This window comes from Stegastes partitus, unplaced genomic scaffold (assembly GCF_000690725.1).
Source record: "Stegastes partitus isolate 25-593 unplaced genomic scaffold, Stegastes_partitus-1.0.2 Scaffold35, whole genome shotgun sequence".
Classification (NCBI taxonomy): Eukaryota; Metazoa; Chordata; class Actinopteri; family Pomacentridae; genus Stegastes; species Stegastes partitus.
In genome coordinates this window covers 541,663-555,199 of record NW_007577766.1, presented here as the reverse complement: position 1 = coordinate 555,199, position 13,537 = coordinate 541,663, and the positions used below count along the sequence as shown (strand labels likewise).

The window sequence follows — 13,537 nt, the reverse complement described above, 5'->3', positions numbered from 1 at the left end:
TCTTTGTCCCCTATGAAAAGATTTTTCATAAAGTGCAGAAGCACTTACGCAGCGATCTGTTTTAAAGATTAGACTGAAAAGCAATGTTCTGATTTACTTGCAGATTTTCAGATTTCATTGCTACAGAGACAAATTATCTCCCTGGGCAACAAGGTGCAAATGATTTCTCTACTCGGTAATAGAAATCAGGCTGGTTCGTCTTTCATCTGTGCAGGTCAGCGGGTTGGATTTTAATAGGCATGAGGTTTCTGAAATGAAAAAAGTCAAATAACTGTAAGAAAAACCTCCAGCTGGTGAAATCATCAGTGATCTGCCTCCTCTCTCATTACAACTGATGAAGAGGAGTCCGACTGTGTGTAAGAAACCTGCTGTGGTAGGCAGCATCCCTGTGGTGGGCTTCTGATTCAGGGCTCACACTGCCCTCTTGTGCCTGGTGGAGACAGGAAAAGAAAAGTTTCATTAGAAAGTCTCAGTTGTTCCTTTATGTCACGTGGTCGCTGAAATATTCAGGAGTTACTAGGGTGAACTTCGCAGCATCACAGGAGATGAAATTCTTTGTAAGTTCACAGAGAAATGTTCTCTTTCTCAAACACACACATGCAACCGTGTGAGTGTCTCTGTGTCTGTCAGAGGAACCCTGAGGACGGGTTTATCCTGTGATGGTCATTCCTGTGCGCTCCACTGAGTTCCTGCAGTGAGATAAGCTGCATCCCGTGCCTGGCTACGGCAGCATGTGACCGGCTTGTGATCAGATGACTTTCGGGCCGACTGTACTAGTCTGCAGAGCACAGCCAGAAAAACCTCTCCCATTCTGCCTCCTACGTCTAGTTTCCACATGTTGTGAATTGGACCGTATGATCATCACGATGTACCTTGTGGTGCATATGATGAAGTCAAAGATTCATTGTAATATATGGGGGGGTTTTCTAACACATTAATGCTTCATGAAATGTTTTGTAGCTTTGTTAGAAACTTAGTGCACTTTATTCTACCAGCTAGTTATTTATTACATAAAATAACTTCCACCATGATCTCCAGAGTTGGAAAAGTTCATTTATTGTTACTTGATAAAGCTGCTAATAGTAGCTCTGAACATGCTCACATAATGACGCAGCAATCACAAATATTAATAAAGCTTACACTTAAGTATTACCACGCTGAATAAGAATATAAACACAGCATGCATATTGTTCACTTTATTTACTTAAAGAAAACTACAGTTTTTATTTTTCATGGCTAGAAAAGGTGTTTAATTTAGCCAAATGTGCACAAACAGTTTTGTGCTGTTGAACTTGTCTCAGTCATAGTCATTCTAAACCTTCATCAGGTCAGACTTCATAAAACAATGATCAGATAACGTGACCAGGACACAGACACTGTTTAATCAATAATTACAAAGGGGCACCCTAAAATGCGATTTAATTCAGAAGACACAATGCCACAGATGACAAGAGAAAGACGAGAACGAGCTATCGGCTATGTTTCACTTCGGGCTGTAGATAGGCATTTTAATGTCCAGAACTCCAACATTTGTTGTCTAAGAAATCCTCCCAGACATCTCTGGATGTGCCTGACAATGTAATGTTGTCCCCAAATGGTCCACCAACTTCTCCATTTCTCCATTCAACACACAGCATCAACAAACTTTTAATTCTTCACACCACATTTAAGTAATTTGTTACTGACTTGTGATTTTAGGTCTACGACGCCACTCTCAATCTTCCCGTTATCATTTCCTATACAGTACATACCTGATTGTCTCATGATGTTGTTTGTACCCCTATGTTTCAAAAAAGGGATAGAATTTAATCAAATCATAAATGCTGTATATATTTTTTTGTTTGGTGTATATTTACTCAAAGCATCTAAACCTAAATAAGACTATTCATAATTACCATGATATTTTACTCATAACGCATTATACTTGGTTGTATTACTTTCAACACAAACGTCTCTACGTATTGCCCTCACAGCGTTGCCTATACTTCATGTGTCTTCGCCTCCTTCAATACACAAAAAGCAGAACGACCTGGTTATTACTTCAATGTGCGTTTTCTCTTCAAGAATGAAAGGTTTGGTTTTCATTCTAATCACTGTAAAACACCACTGACATCAAGTATTTTTTATGGTTCTGTCTTTATGAATTGTTGCTTTCATTCCTACTAACACTCAGTGAAATAGAATAACAAGGGCCTGCCACTGCCTGTTTTCATTTCTGTGGCATGAAATTAGTTTATTAGCATGGAAAGTCACGTATTACTGTAAATGATGCCTGCAACGCTGACTGCTTCCACAGTAAAGCTCCCATCCTTTATATACAGTGATCACTTTACCAGGGAAAGACAATTATGGAAACATATTTTAACTGTTTATCCTCAAAGAGATCTAGATTGAGTAAATTTCAGCTGTAAACATATGCTACACCAGATCTTAATCAAGTTTTAAACAATGTTCCTTGAGGCTCTGTTTAGGATGTTACCTCTTTGCATGCTAAAGCTTGTTGGAGTTTAACGTTTCCAGACAGCACTGTTGCATAATGTAGCTTTAATAGTGAAATCATAAAACATTGATAGTATCTCTAACACTGAAATTCTGCCTGCCACATTATTGAAAGAAACTAACCATTTACCCTCCACAAGGGACGTCAGTGATCGTGTTTAACCTAATGACCTTTTGCTCACTTCTAGATTGTCTGTAGGTGTGAATGTGAGTGTGCTTGGTTGTCTGTCTCTAGGTGTGGCCCTGCGATGGACTGGCGACCTGTCCAGGGTGTCCCCTGCCTTTGCTCTAGGTCGGCTGGGATGGGCTCCAGCCCCCCGCGACCCTAATGAGGATTAAGCGGTGTATAGATAATGGATGGATGGATGGATCTTTTGCTCACTATGCAACATAATCTAGTAATTGTATTATTCACTTCAATGTTTCTACTGCTTTCTTCAGCATGAGATTTTCCAGGACTGTTGTGTATGACGTGAATGGTTTCTTTATTATGTAACTTTAGTCAACATTAGCGATACAAGACGAGCTCAAACACTTACTATAACAGGCAACTTGCCAACTTACCAATAGCAATGGAGACAGGTCATAGTGAAACTCTACACACTGAAAAAAGGCACAAAATTAAATGAAGTTTATCCAAATTAAGTTAACAACTAATATTAATGCCACTGGTTGAAATTAGATGTACTGAGATCATTTGATTCTCTTCAAATATATGTAAATATTGCTGCAACTTAATTTTTAAGGACAACCAACTTGAAGTTTCCAACTTTTCCAAACATAAAATGTACAACATGATTTGGGACTTTTTAAGTTTTCTTTACTCTGTAATTCTACTAGAAGAAAACAGAAGTTGAGTTACAGCAGAAAAAATGAAGAAGCGTGACATCAGACGCATAACGCTTAAGGAGTAAACGTATTTTTTACAATTTCATCAAAACTAGAATACCAGTTTAAAGGGACAAAGTGTCATTTCAAGTTGATAGAATCCACAAAAGTAAACAGCCATGACCAAAGCAGGAAGATAAGTTATGACAAAATAGTACTTCATTTTAATTACAGTTCAAATACACTTTTTACAGCATATTTCACATAGCCTTATCTAAAAATGTTTGAAAGTTTTTCCTGAAGGATAACGTAAGACTAGAGAAGTTTTTAAAATGTTCAACATGTTAACCAATATGTGATGCCTTTAGAAATCTTCCTCATCCCTATCTCCACTCACCACTTGCTGCAGCCAGTGCACACCAGCTCACCCTTGACTCTGCTCAAACTCTGTACAAAAAATACTCTAAGCTACACAACGGCAAGTTCTAATGCTAGACATGTTTGAACCAGAAAATGATCCTAAAGAGGAGCAATGCTACAGAATGCTCCACCGTGAGGTGATGAGATTGGTTCCTGAAATGTCTCACATATGAAACCCTAGAAGTATAAATCTGTGTTTAAGACTGTCATAAGTACACTGCAGTTTCAAGGTGGAAATACTCAGCCATGATGCTGACTGAATATCTCACTCAAGATGTGACTTAAAAAAAAACAAAGCATAACAACAACAACAACAACAACAACAAAAACAGTATACAGACATGTCAACAAGGTGAAAAAAAAAAAACAGATTTTCATCAGAGAGCTTTAACATTCTGATATACTCTTATCTACCACTGTGCTGCAACAGAGTAAAGTGATAATGACACTTTCAACCAGAAGAACAACCTAGAGAACAGAAACACCAAAAACCTGCAGACCTATATATCACAGCAGCACAAAAACTGGTTTTGATTGATGTTCTGTACAAAATCAGTTTTCTACTTCTTTATCTTCTGCTTCTTTTCTGACTCTCACTTCTCTCTTTCTGTAGCACACACACTTGATCATGCATAAATTCCTGGCAAGGCTTTGTCAAGCTGGAGGCATGTCGCACACAGACAGGCAGACACACACACACACACACACACACACACACACACACACACACACACACACACACACACACACGCGCGCGCATTTCTGCCTGAGGTATAGTGGAACAGAGGTCAGCTGGTCTCAAGACAAAATGAATCAGGAATCAGGAATATTATCCTGAGCATGTGATGGTTTGTGCAGCGCACATGCTTGGAAATGAGTGTGTGTGTGTGTGTGTCTTAGTGAGTGCGTGAGATCACAATGAGATCACACACTTTGTCCAAGGACAGCCCACGAAACAGCTCAGTGAGGAGGCAGAGAACTGGAGACTGTTGGTTGGGTGCTGGAGAGAGAGGAAGGTGGACGGAGGTTTGGTGGCTGGTGGTTAGATGGAAGGTTTGAGGAGCAGCAAGTTTTAAAAACCTGCAAAAGTTGGACATTGGTCACTTCTGGGTAAATACAGGTACATGAAGATTGTGTAGTTTCTTATTTATTCCTTGATCATATTTAGCTGAATGCGTAATCCTGTATTTCTCTGCTTTTGCTAACTAGAGGTAACTGTTTGGGAGTAAACTTGCTCGTCTGTGCTGCTGTTGCTGCATCAAATCTTCTCATCTGCATCATCTGAGAGGACATCAGTTCTCCAGTTTTTCAACAAGAGTTTCCACTTAAGACTGGAGTGGCTCAAACTTTCACCATGAGGAGTCTATGTGTGCCTCTACTTCTGCTGCAGCTCATTGGTACTTGTTTATGCCAGTTCCCTCGTCTATGTGCCAACTCAGAGGGACTGCGAACCAAAGAGTGCTGTCCAGTGTGGGATGGAGACGGCTCAGCCTGCGGTGCCCTGTCAGGCCGCGGTTTCTGCACAGAGGTGCTGGTCTCAGATGAGCCCCACGGGCCACAGTACCCTCACAGTGGGATTGATGACAGAGAGCGCTGGCCTTTAGCTTTCTTCAACCGGACGTGTCGTTGTGCTGGAAACTATGGCGGTGTTAATTGTGGTGAATGCAGGTTTGGTTACTGGGGCTCAAACTGTGCCGAGTACAGAGAATCAGTGCGCAGGAACATTATGACCCTGTCGTCCGCAGAGCAGCAGAAGTTCATCTCCTACCTGAACCTGGCTAAAAACACCATCAGCCGTGACTACGTCATCGCCACAGGAACAAGAGCAGAGATGGGTGAAAACGGCGAGAACCCCATGTTCTCTGACATCAACACCTACGACCTGTTTGTCTGGATGCACTACTACGTGTCCCGAGACACCTTCCTGGGAGGACCTGGGAATGTGTGGAGGGACATCGACTTTGCCCATGAATCTGCAGCATTTCTGCCCTGGCACAGAGTCTTCCTGCTTCACTGGGAGAACGAGATAAGGAAACTGACAGGAGATTTTAATTTCACCATCCCATACTGGGACTGGAGGGATGCCCAGTCCTGTGAGGTGTGCACCGATTCTCTGATGGGTGGACGCAACTCTCTCAATCCCAACCTCATCAGCCCTGCTTCTGTCTTCTCCTCATGGAAGGTAAGACAAAAAAAACTTGTCTCTTTGACTGTGAGTGTGTGTGTCTGAGTGAAAACATGCATGTTTGACTGTGTAGCTGCACATGAAAATCATTCTTATCCCTACTAAGAGACCGAAAATTCCTTTAGATCCAAAACAAAACCTTCTTTTGTTTCCATTGTAAAGTGTAGGTCTGTCACTTTCAATTTGATTTATCCAGTTAATCAAAAGAAAGGAGAGATTTTATTTTAAGGATTCATCCTCAATTGATGTAACAAGCATAAATGAGAACGAGTAAAATCCTGCTTCAGAGGATTTGCCTTCATATTGTAAAGCAAAGGTATCACCATTATTTCACAAAAGCTGTGAGAGAAATCCAACAAAAATGTTCTTTTACTTTACCCAGCCATCATGTTCTGCTGTAGATCCAACATCACTTAATTTGTCTTCAATACTAACACCTAAAAACACTCACCCTCCAAGCAGTCACATCAGCCTGTTCAGGGTACATTATGTGAAGAGCAGGTTATTATTTAAGTTTACATTTTCTCTTTTTATGATCATTCTATTCCTGTTTATTTCCAGATTCACAGTTTGATGAAGTAAACATTCCTGCATGAGACCCATTTCACAAAACCCACACTGAACCTTTATTAAGGCCTGTAGGCTCTTGAACATCAGTAGATCAAGAAATGTGTGTGTTTGCTTGTGTGTGCAGGTGATCTGCACCCAGCCAGAGGAGTACAACAGCCGAGAGGTGTTGTGCAACGCAACAGGGGAGGGTCCACTGTTGCGTAACCCCGGCAACCATGATCCCAACCGCGTGCCTCGACTACCCACGACAGCTGATGTGGATTTCACCGTGGGCCTCCCCGAGTACGAGACAGGAACCATGGACCGGCTCTCCAACATGAGCTTCAGAAACGTCCTAGAGGGTAGGAGTGGTCCACACGCATTTGTCTTACTGTTATTTCATGAATCAAACACTAAATCAAAGTCTTGCTTAATACATATGTCAACTCTAGTAAATAAACACATATATGCATAAAACTATAAACACAAATGACCTAAAGTCAAACACAAGAGGAAGAATCACTGTGTACACACCCACAAGACTGAAAAATAGGCATTCCACTAAAACATGGCAGCTTAATTTTATTTTTTTTTAACATGGGGAAAGAAAGTTTTTTGTGTGTTTTTAAAATACATTTTCATTTTAGCAGTATGTTGCTCCTTGAGACTAATACTTCTAGTCCCTCTTAGTAGTGTTAGTAGCTACATTTTCTATGAGCATCACTTAGAGATAGCTCTATTATAAATGATTGTGTCCACAGTTAATGTGCAAGAGACTGTCAATCTAAATTATGTCAAAAGCTTTTTAAAGATGTGTGAAACAGCACTTGAAACACTAAAATTCATTAATTCTATTTAGGTCTGTTCAGACTTTGAATGTGATTCCCCAGTTGTCGCAAATTACTGTTGAAATTGGTTGAACAGAGGAGATTTTATACATTTATCATTTATTTTTTCACAAATATCTCTCAATTCCTGTTTAATATTGTTCACCCTTTTCGTCACTCAATTAGTTGCTATTTACCCTATTTCACATGTTATCCTCCTACCCATCTATCTACACTTCAGTAATCTCTGCTTTACCTTTTACTCATGTGTCATACACCTGTGTTTACTCTCTCTGTGTCCTGCAGGTTTTGCCAGTCCAGAGACAGGTATGGCAGTGCCAGGTCAGAGCACCATGCACAACGCCCTGCACGTCTTCATGAACGGCTCCATGTCCTCAGTCCAGGGCTCAGCCAACGACCCCATCTTTGTTCTGCACCATGCTTTCATTGACAGGTAACACACATACACACCAGTTAATTAATGACATAAAGGCAAACTGCTTTAAAAAAAAAAAAAAAAAAAACTTAAAAAAAACCCCAAAACAGGCAAATGGGAGACAGAGAATGTGCAACAATAGAAGGAAATGAGGGTAATTACTCCGAACACATCCTGGTGTTCATCTAATTCTCCCTTTCCATCTTTTTCTTCTTGTCCAGTATCTTTGAGCGCTGGCTCAGGACCCACCAGCCTCTCCGGACCAGCTACCCGCGCACCAACGCCCCTATCGGCCACAATGACGGTTACTACATGGTGCCCTTCTTCCCTCTCTATAGAAATGGAGACTACTTCTTGTCCAACAAGGCTCTAGGATACGAGTATTCCTACTTGTTGGATCCTGGTCAGTGCAAAACTGCAGACATGTCCAGTGAATTACTGTTCATACAACTTTCCCCTGTGTGTAAAACTGTCTTATCCCGTCTGTCTCACCACAGGCCAGAGGTTTGTTCAGGAGTTCCTGACGCCTTACCTCCAGCAGGCCGGACAGATCTGGCAGTGGCTCCTGGGAGCCGGGATTCTTGGCGCTGTGATCACTGCCCTCTTGGCTGTGCTGATTGTCGTTGCAAGAAGGAAGTGGAAACGTAACCAGAGGAGGAAGAGGGCTTCGAGCTATGGAGAGAGACAGCCGCTACTGCACAGCAGCTCAGAGGAAGGTTCATCTTCATATCAGACTACTCTGTAACACACAAGATACTGATACAGCTGTGTGTGAATGTACAAACTGATGAGGGTATGTCTATGAAGGCAATGAATGAAACTAACCTTTTCATTGATTTCCTACAAAAAAAATCTGATTTTAATTGTAAAATAATAAATAGAGCTTCAGATGAGCCAATGAAACATTTTTTAAAAATCAATTCAAACAAAACTGTACAAAGAACTGTGTTTTTCTTTTGTCAAGCAGACAGCTGTTTGTGCTGTCTTTGCCTTTGACATATATGCTGCTGAAACAACAGAAATGAAGTGAATTTCATCTGTGGTCATAGCACTGAAAAATGTCAGCAACATGTCTTTACGGATACACTGGGGGGAAAAAAAAAAAGAAAACAATTTTCTCTAATTTTGCTTTTCTTTTTTTTTTTTTAATGTATCGAGCACATTTTGGTATTCTGGAGAACAAAAAACATATTTCAATCTGTTTGGGTAGATATATCTGCAAATAAAATTTGGCCTATCTGCACGGCTACTTACCAAGAAATGGGAAATCTTTTTTTTGGAATTTTGGTGAACTCACCCTTTAAGGTCTAAGACAATTTAAACCACAGACTGTATGTCAAACATGGATGTAGCTACTACAGCGTCTTCCATTCGTTTGTGGGCTACAATTTGAATTCTCAGGTTTGGATTTTGGCCATTGTCATCTCAGGCCTTTTGAAGCCAGATGTGAGGAGTGAGGGGTTGGTCTGACTGAGAGTTCAAAGATAGGATGCTCACCTGTGACTTGTTCATCACAAGGTAGCCACACCCTCGGGCCTCACCTGCTTTACCATCTATTTCACTCTAAATGGGACAATGATCTACAAAATTATATCAAGTTGCAGTGACGGAGACTAGAAACTAGTGATCGAAGCTATAAACTAATTAAGAAAATGCTCGCTGAGGCTGCAAATCAGATGAAAAAGAGTAATTTTTTTGTTAAACATCTTTTACAACCAGAGAAGTCACCCCCTGCTGGTTGTTAGGAAGATTACTGTTTAAGGACACTTCACGTGGCATTACTTTTCAGATGTGGAAGCTAAGTCCATCTTTATATACAGTCTATGACTTAAGAAGAGACATGGGTTAAGAGCAGGGACCTAAAATCAGGAAGATATTTCTAACATCCACAGTGTTTGTTATACACACATAAACTGCTAAACTTTAAAAACCATTCAGTGTTCATTATTAGACTACAAAAAACATCAGTGTTGAAATGAAAATGTAAAGATTTATGCACTACATTGACAGTTTTCTTGTGGGTATTTGAATAGTGGCTTGTGTCAGATTAAAGCCTTTACGATCTCATGTAAACTGTTCAACAGCCACAGAAACTGTGTGTGGATCAGCAAAAAATGTGATCTTTTTTCTTCTTTGGCAACTTTCTCTAGACTTCAAGAGAGTCACATTTAATTTATTTAATATTGTTGTTATGATACTTGATTTCAGTGTAATTCTGTTTACAGAGCACACACTGTGTGTAAATACACCACGTTTACTAAAGTAGCCAGAGTTAAATATAAATTCCAACAAAGTGACTTCAGCTCAAGGACAACTTAGAGCAAAGTAAGTATTTTGAATAATTTAAAGTCAAGATAGGCCTGCTGCGGCTGTTCAGGTTGTTAAAGGTTGTTAAAATCACATTATTTGCTTCCTCATACTGAATAAAAAATCCTTAAAACAGCAATAAAAAACAAATATTGGGTCTAAAATGATCATGAATATTTAAGCATTTTGAGAGAAATTAAGGCCCAAACTGCTTTTCCAGAGGTAATTTGAGCTTCAGGATTCTTCTAAATAAGACCCCACATCTTAGAAAAGCTACAACGTAATACATCTACCCCTCTCTTGTGAATTTAGTGACAAGTACAACCATTTGCAGAGTCTTTCACTATTGAACTCTACCCTGTTTTACAGCAGCAGAAACACTAAAGAAACTGAATCATGAGTTTGTACGTGCTGCATTGAAATCAGACTTGATTCAAATTTTCTCTGTGATTTTGTTCCTCCGATGTTGATGCAAAGACAATCACACCTTTCAAAGTAACCAGAATGTGATGCATTTTGCTCATAGGGTAGCAGAAATCTGAATGCACTGCAGACAGTGGGCAGGGTTTATCTTTTGTTTGCTGCAGCAATGTCTGCCTCAGTAATTGGTTTATACTGTCAGTTTGTATATTGAGCAGCAAACATTTCACATTCTAACTGATATCAGTGTTTGTGTTTGTCAAACATCAAAATCACATTTGTCTAGTTTGACTAACAACTTGATTAGAGACAGAACCGGATTAGTTAGCGTTTGGTTAGCAGATTAGAGCCCTAAAGCACATCCAGTTGGTGCCATTAAACAGTGGTAGTGACAAAAAAAGACTAAAAAATAGGTAATTTATTCAAGATATAATAAATAGAAAATCTCTTTATTCTAGATTTTGCCTTGTTCTTAAATAAGAAGACGATCCTGAAAATAGGCATACAATTAAATGTATATGTATTTTATAAACTTCAAATTACAATTGCAGTTTACGAGAATATGGTTGCTTCAGTTGCAAAATCACAAATATAAAGATGTCTATCCTTTTCCTGGTGTTTCCAGTTTTGTAAGCATCAAAGTTACTAATTTAGGTATTAATTTAGAATTGCACCAGCATCCTCATTACTTTTTTATCAGGAACTTTACACTGCAACAATATGTGAAAATATTTGTGGACAAATTGCCAAAGCCCATATAAAAGTTTGACATTATGACATACTGCATAATAGCTTTAAAAATCATAAATAAATTGAAAAAACAACTACCTGTAACTAAAAAATACTGGTTTGAGGTGTAGTGTAGGTTTTCTTTGTATAGGATTTGTTACACAAATATGAACACTGAACAGAATTAAACAACAAAATGAAAAGAAAAACTGCATCAAGTGTCCATTATATGTCCTTATTTGTTTCATTCATTTTCTCTTTTGAGAGAAAACTGCCTCCAGTTCTGATAGGTCTCATAGACCAATCAAATATTCAGTTCTGTCTCCCAGCTTTGCCAAACGACGAGTGGTACACATAGACCCAACAACAACCAATCTGCAGAGAGCTGAAGTCTTAGCCCACTTTTCTCGGCTAGTTTCTAGTTTTCTTCTCAGTCTTTTAAAAACCTGAAAGACATTCATGAACTTTCTGTGCACACTCTCAGATTAAAGGATCTATATTGCTCTTCAGTGGCAGTAAAATAAAGGAATTGAGATTTTATTCTAAATACAAACAGCTCCAGTGGGGTTGTATTCCTATAGTATGGCAAAGACTTAAAGTACGGGAGTTGTAGTTTTTGGATACAAACATTTTATCACCGTAAAAACGCCAAACCATTCAATTTATATGCCCTGTACAGCAGAATATATCCATTTATTTTGGCTTTATCAAACAAAAGTGAATCCTGGAGTGCAACTGTAAGGGTTTGTAACTTAACATATTTGGTTGGGAGGGTTGGTTGTGAGCCCGTCTGGAGTCAAGTAAAGGTTAAAGGAAGTTTGCCTGACACTCAACTGGCCCTTGGTTATCGCCGTTGATTTGCCCGTGTGGCTCTGCTTATCTCCTAAATGTTCGTATGAAGGTTTTTGTCTTATCCCAGAGTGGCGGTTCAGCACTGGTCTACTGAAAGATCCATTCTCTCCGGTGTAATATCCTCTTGTTGTATTTGTGGTCGAGTCTGAGTCAGACCTTATTCGCACATCAGACTCCAGCATGAGAAAACAAATTTACTCCACAGAGGGGGTGCATCAGGGAAAAGATGAAACAGCGACTTGAGAAAAACCGAGCATCGTGAGCGGAGACTCCAAGCAGGGAGGTGGTTTCTTCGTTTTTTCTCACATGATGATTGGATCAGATGCTGCAGCCGATGGAGGTCAGGCTGATCTGTGGGGAGCAACGGGCCTCATGCAGCATGTCGAGGTTTGCCCTGCTGAGCCTTTCAAGACCACGGACTGGGATACACATAAAATATAAATATAGTCCAAGTATTTGAGTTAAATGCCATCTCACTGATTCATAGATGTGTACACAATTTCAAGTAACCACAATCAGTCACAGATATTCAGAAATAATACATCAACTACAGAACTTTTGTCCCAAAATGAATGAAAATCCATCCATCCATCCATCCCAAAGTAGCTGTTTTTCACTGAGGTTGCCCTTGAAGTGTGGAACCACATCTGATGTTTTCCATCAGCAGAACGACTCCTTGTTGAATTCGAATGTGGTTCCAGAGGATCGTGCTGAGTTACACAGTCTGTGCAGAGTCCTGGAGATGCCCTTTGGTCCACAACAGAAAACCCCGACTCGCTTACTGAAACCAGAGAGAGAGAGATAGCAACACTGTGGGATGTGGCAATGAAAACTTTTTAAAAGAATGAATAAATACTACTTGGATATTCACTTACTGTTTATTGCTCTTTCCAATCTCATCCAAAAGCAACTTCCACTTGGGTCGACCAACCAGCAGCCTCGATGAGAGTGGCCGGTACTTCTCCTCAGACATGCTCTGATGAAAAAAGAGCAAATAACAACAAAAGTGAGCAGGTTTGCACTGACAGTTCCCCGACTGACTGTGTCAAGTTCATTCATCGAAACTCTGATGTCCAAGTTCCAGTGAAAGCAACTAGTGCCAGTGAAAGTAGCATTAAATGACTGTAACAGCAATGACTACAGCAGCAGCCATTTTGCTGTGCAGCTGTGCAAAAACAACACAAAGACTGCAAAAGACACAGTTTTTGCCTTGAGTTGACAGAGGCGCGCACACACAGACCTCAAAATGTTACCAGGAAATGAAGTGCAATTTGTTGCTTCCAGCTGTTTGTAGGAGTCTTTCCACTGACTTTATTATATATAAAAAGCAGCAGGATGAATGTTTATGTCTCCAAAGTGAGATAAGTGTACCGATTTACACACAACAACACTTTATTAATTACTTCTATTTACAAATTCTCCCTGACATGGAGACATGATCTATCAGAATCTAACTTCCATCCATCTATCCATTATCTATACACC

At 39.8% G+C, this 13,537-nt stretch overlaps 2 protein-coding genes across 3 annotated transcripts in view; one reads left to right on the top strand and one right to left on the bottom strand.

The window, feature by feature from the left end:
- The first annotated feature begins 4,750 nt into the window (after window positions 1–4,750).
- Window positions 4,751–8,871, top strand: tyr (tyrosinase). The gene is made up of 6 exons (XM_008301539.1): window positions 4,751–4,867; window positions 4,957–5,929; window positions 6,627–6,843; window positions 7,615–7,762; window positions 7,966–8,147; window positions 8,242–8,871. The coding sequence occupies exons 2-6, from the start codon at window positions 5,102–5,104 to the stop codon at window positions 8,487–8,489; spliced, it is 1,623 nt and encodes a 540-aa protein (XP_008299761.1). The 5' UTR covers window positions 4,751–4,867; window positions 4,957–5,101; the 3' UTR covers window positions 8,490–8,871.
- A 2,021-nt stretch (window positions 8,872–10,892) lies between these two features.
- Window positions 10,893–13,537, bottom strand: part of nox4 (NADPH oxidase 4) — a 29,980-nt gene continuing 27,335 nt past the window's right edge. For both annotated transcript variants that reach the window (XM_008301517.1, XM_008301524.1), the window contains 2 exons: window positions 12,928–13,028; window positions 10,893–12,833 (listed from right to left, as the gene is read on the bottom strand). In XM_008301517.1, coding sequence (XP_008299739.1) covers window positions 12,713–12,833; window positions 12,928–13,028 — 222 coding nt within the window. In that variant the 3' untranslated portion in view covers window positions 10,893–12,712. The remainder of the gene's footprint in view (window positions 12,834–12,927; window positions 13,029–13,537) is intronic.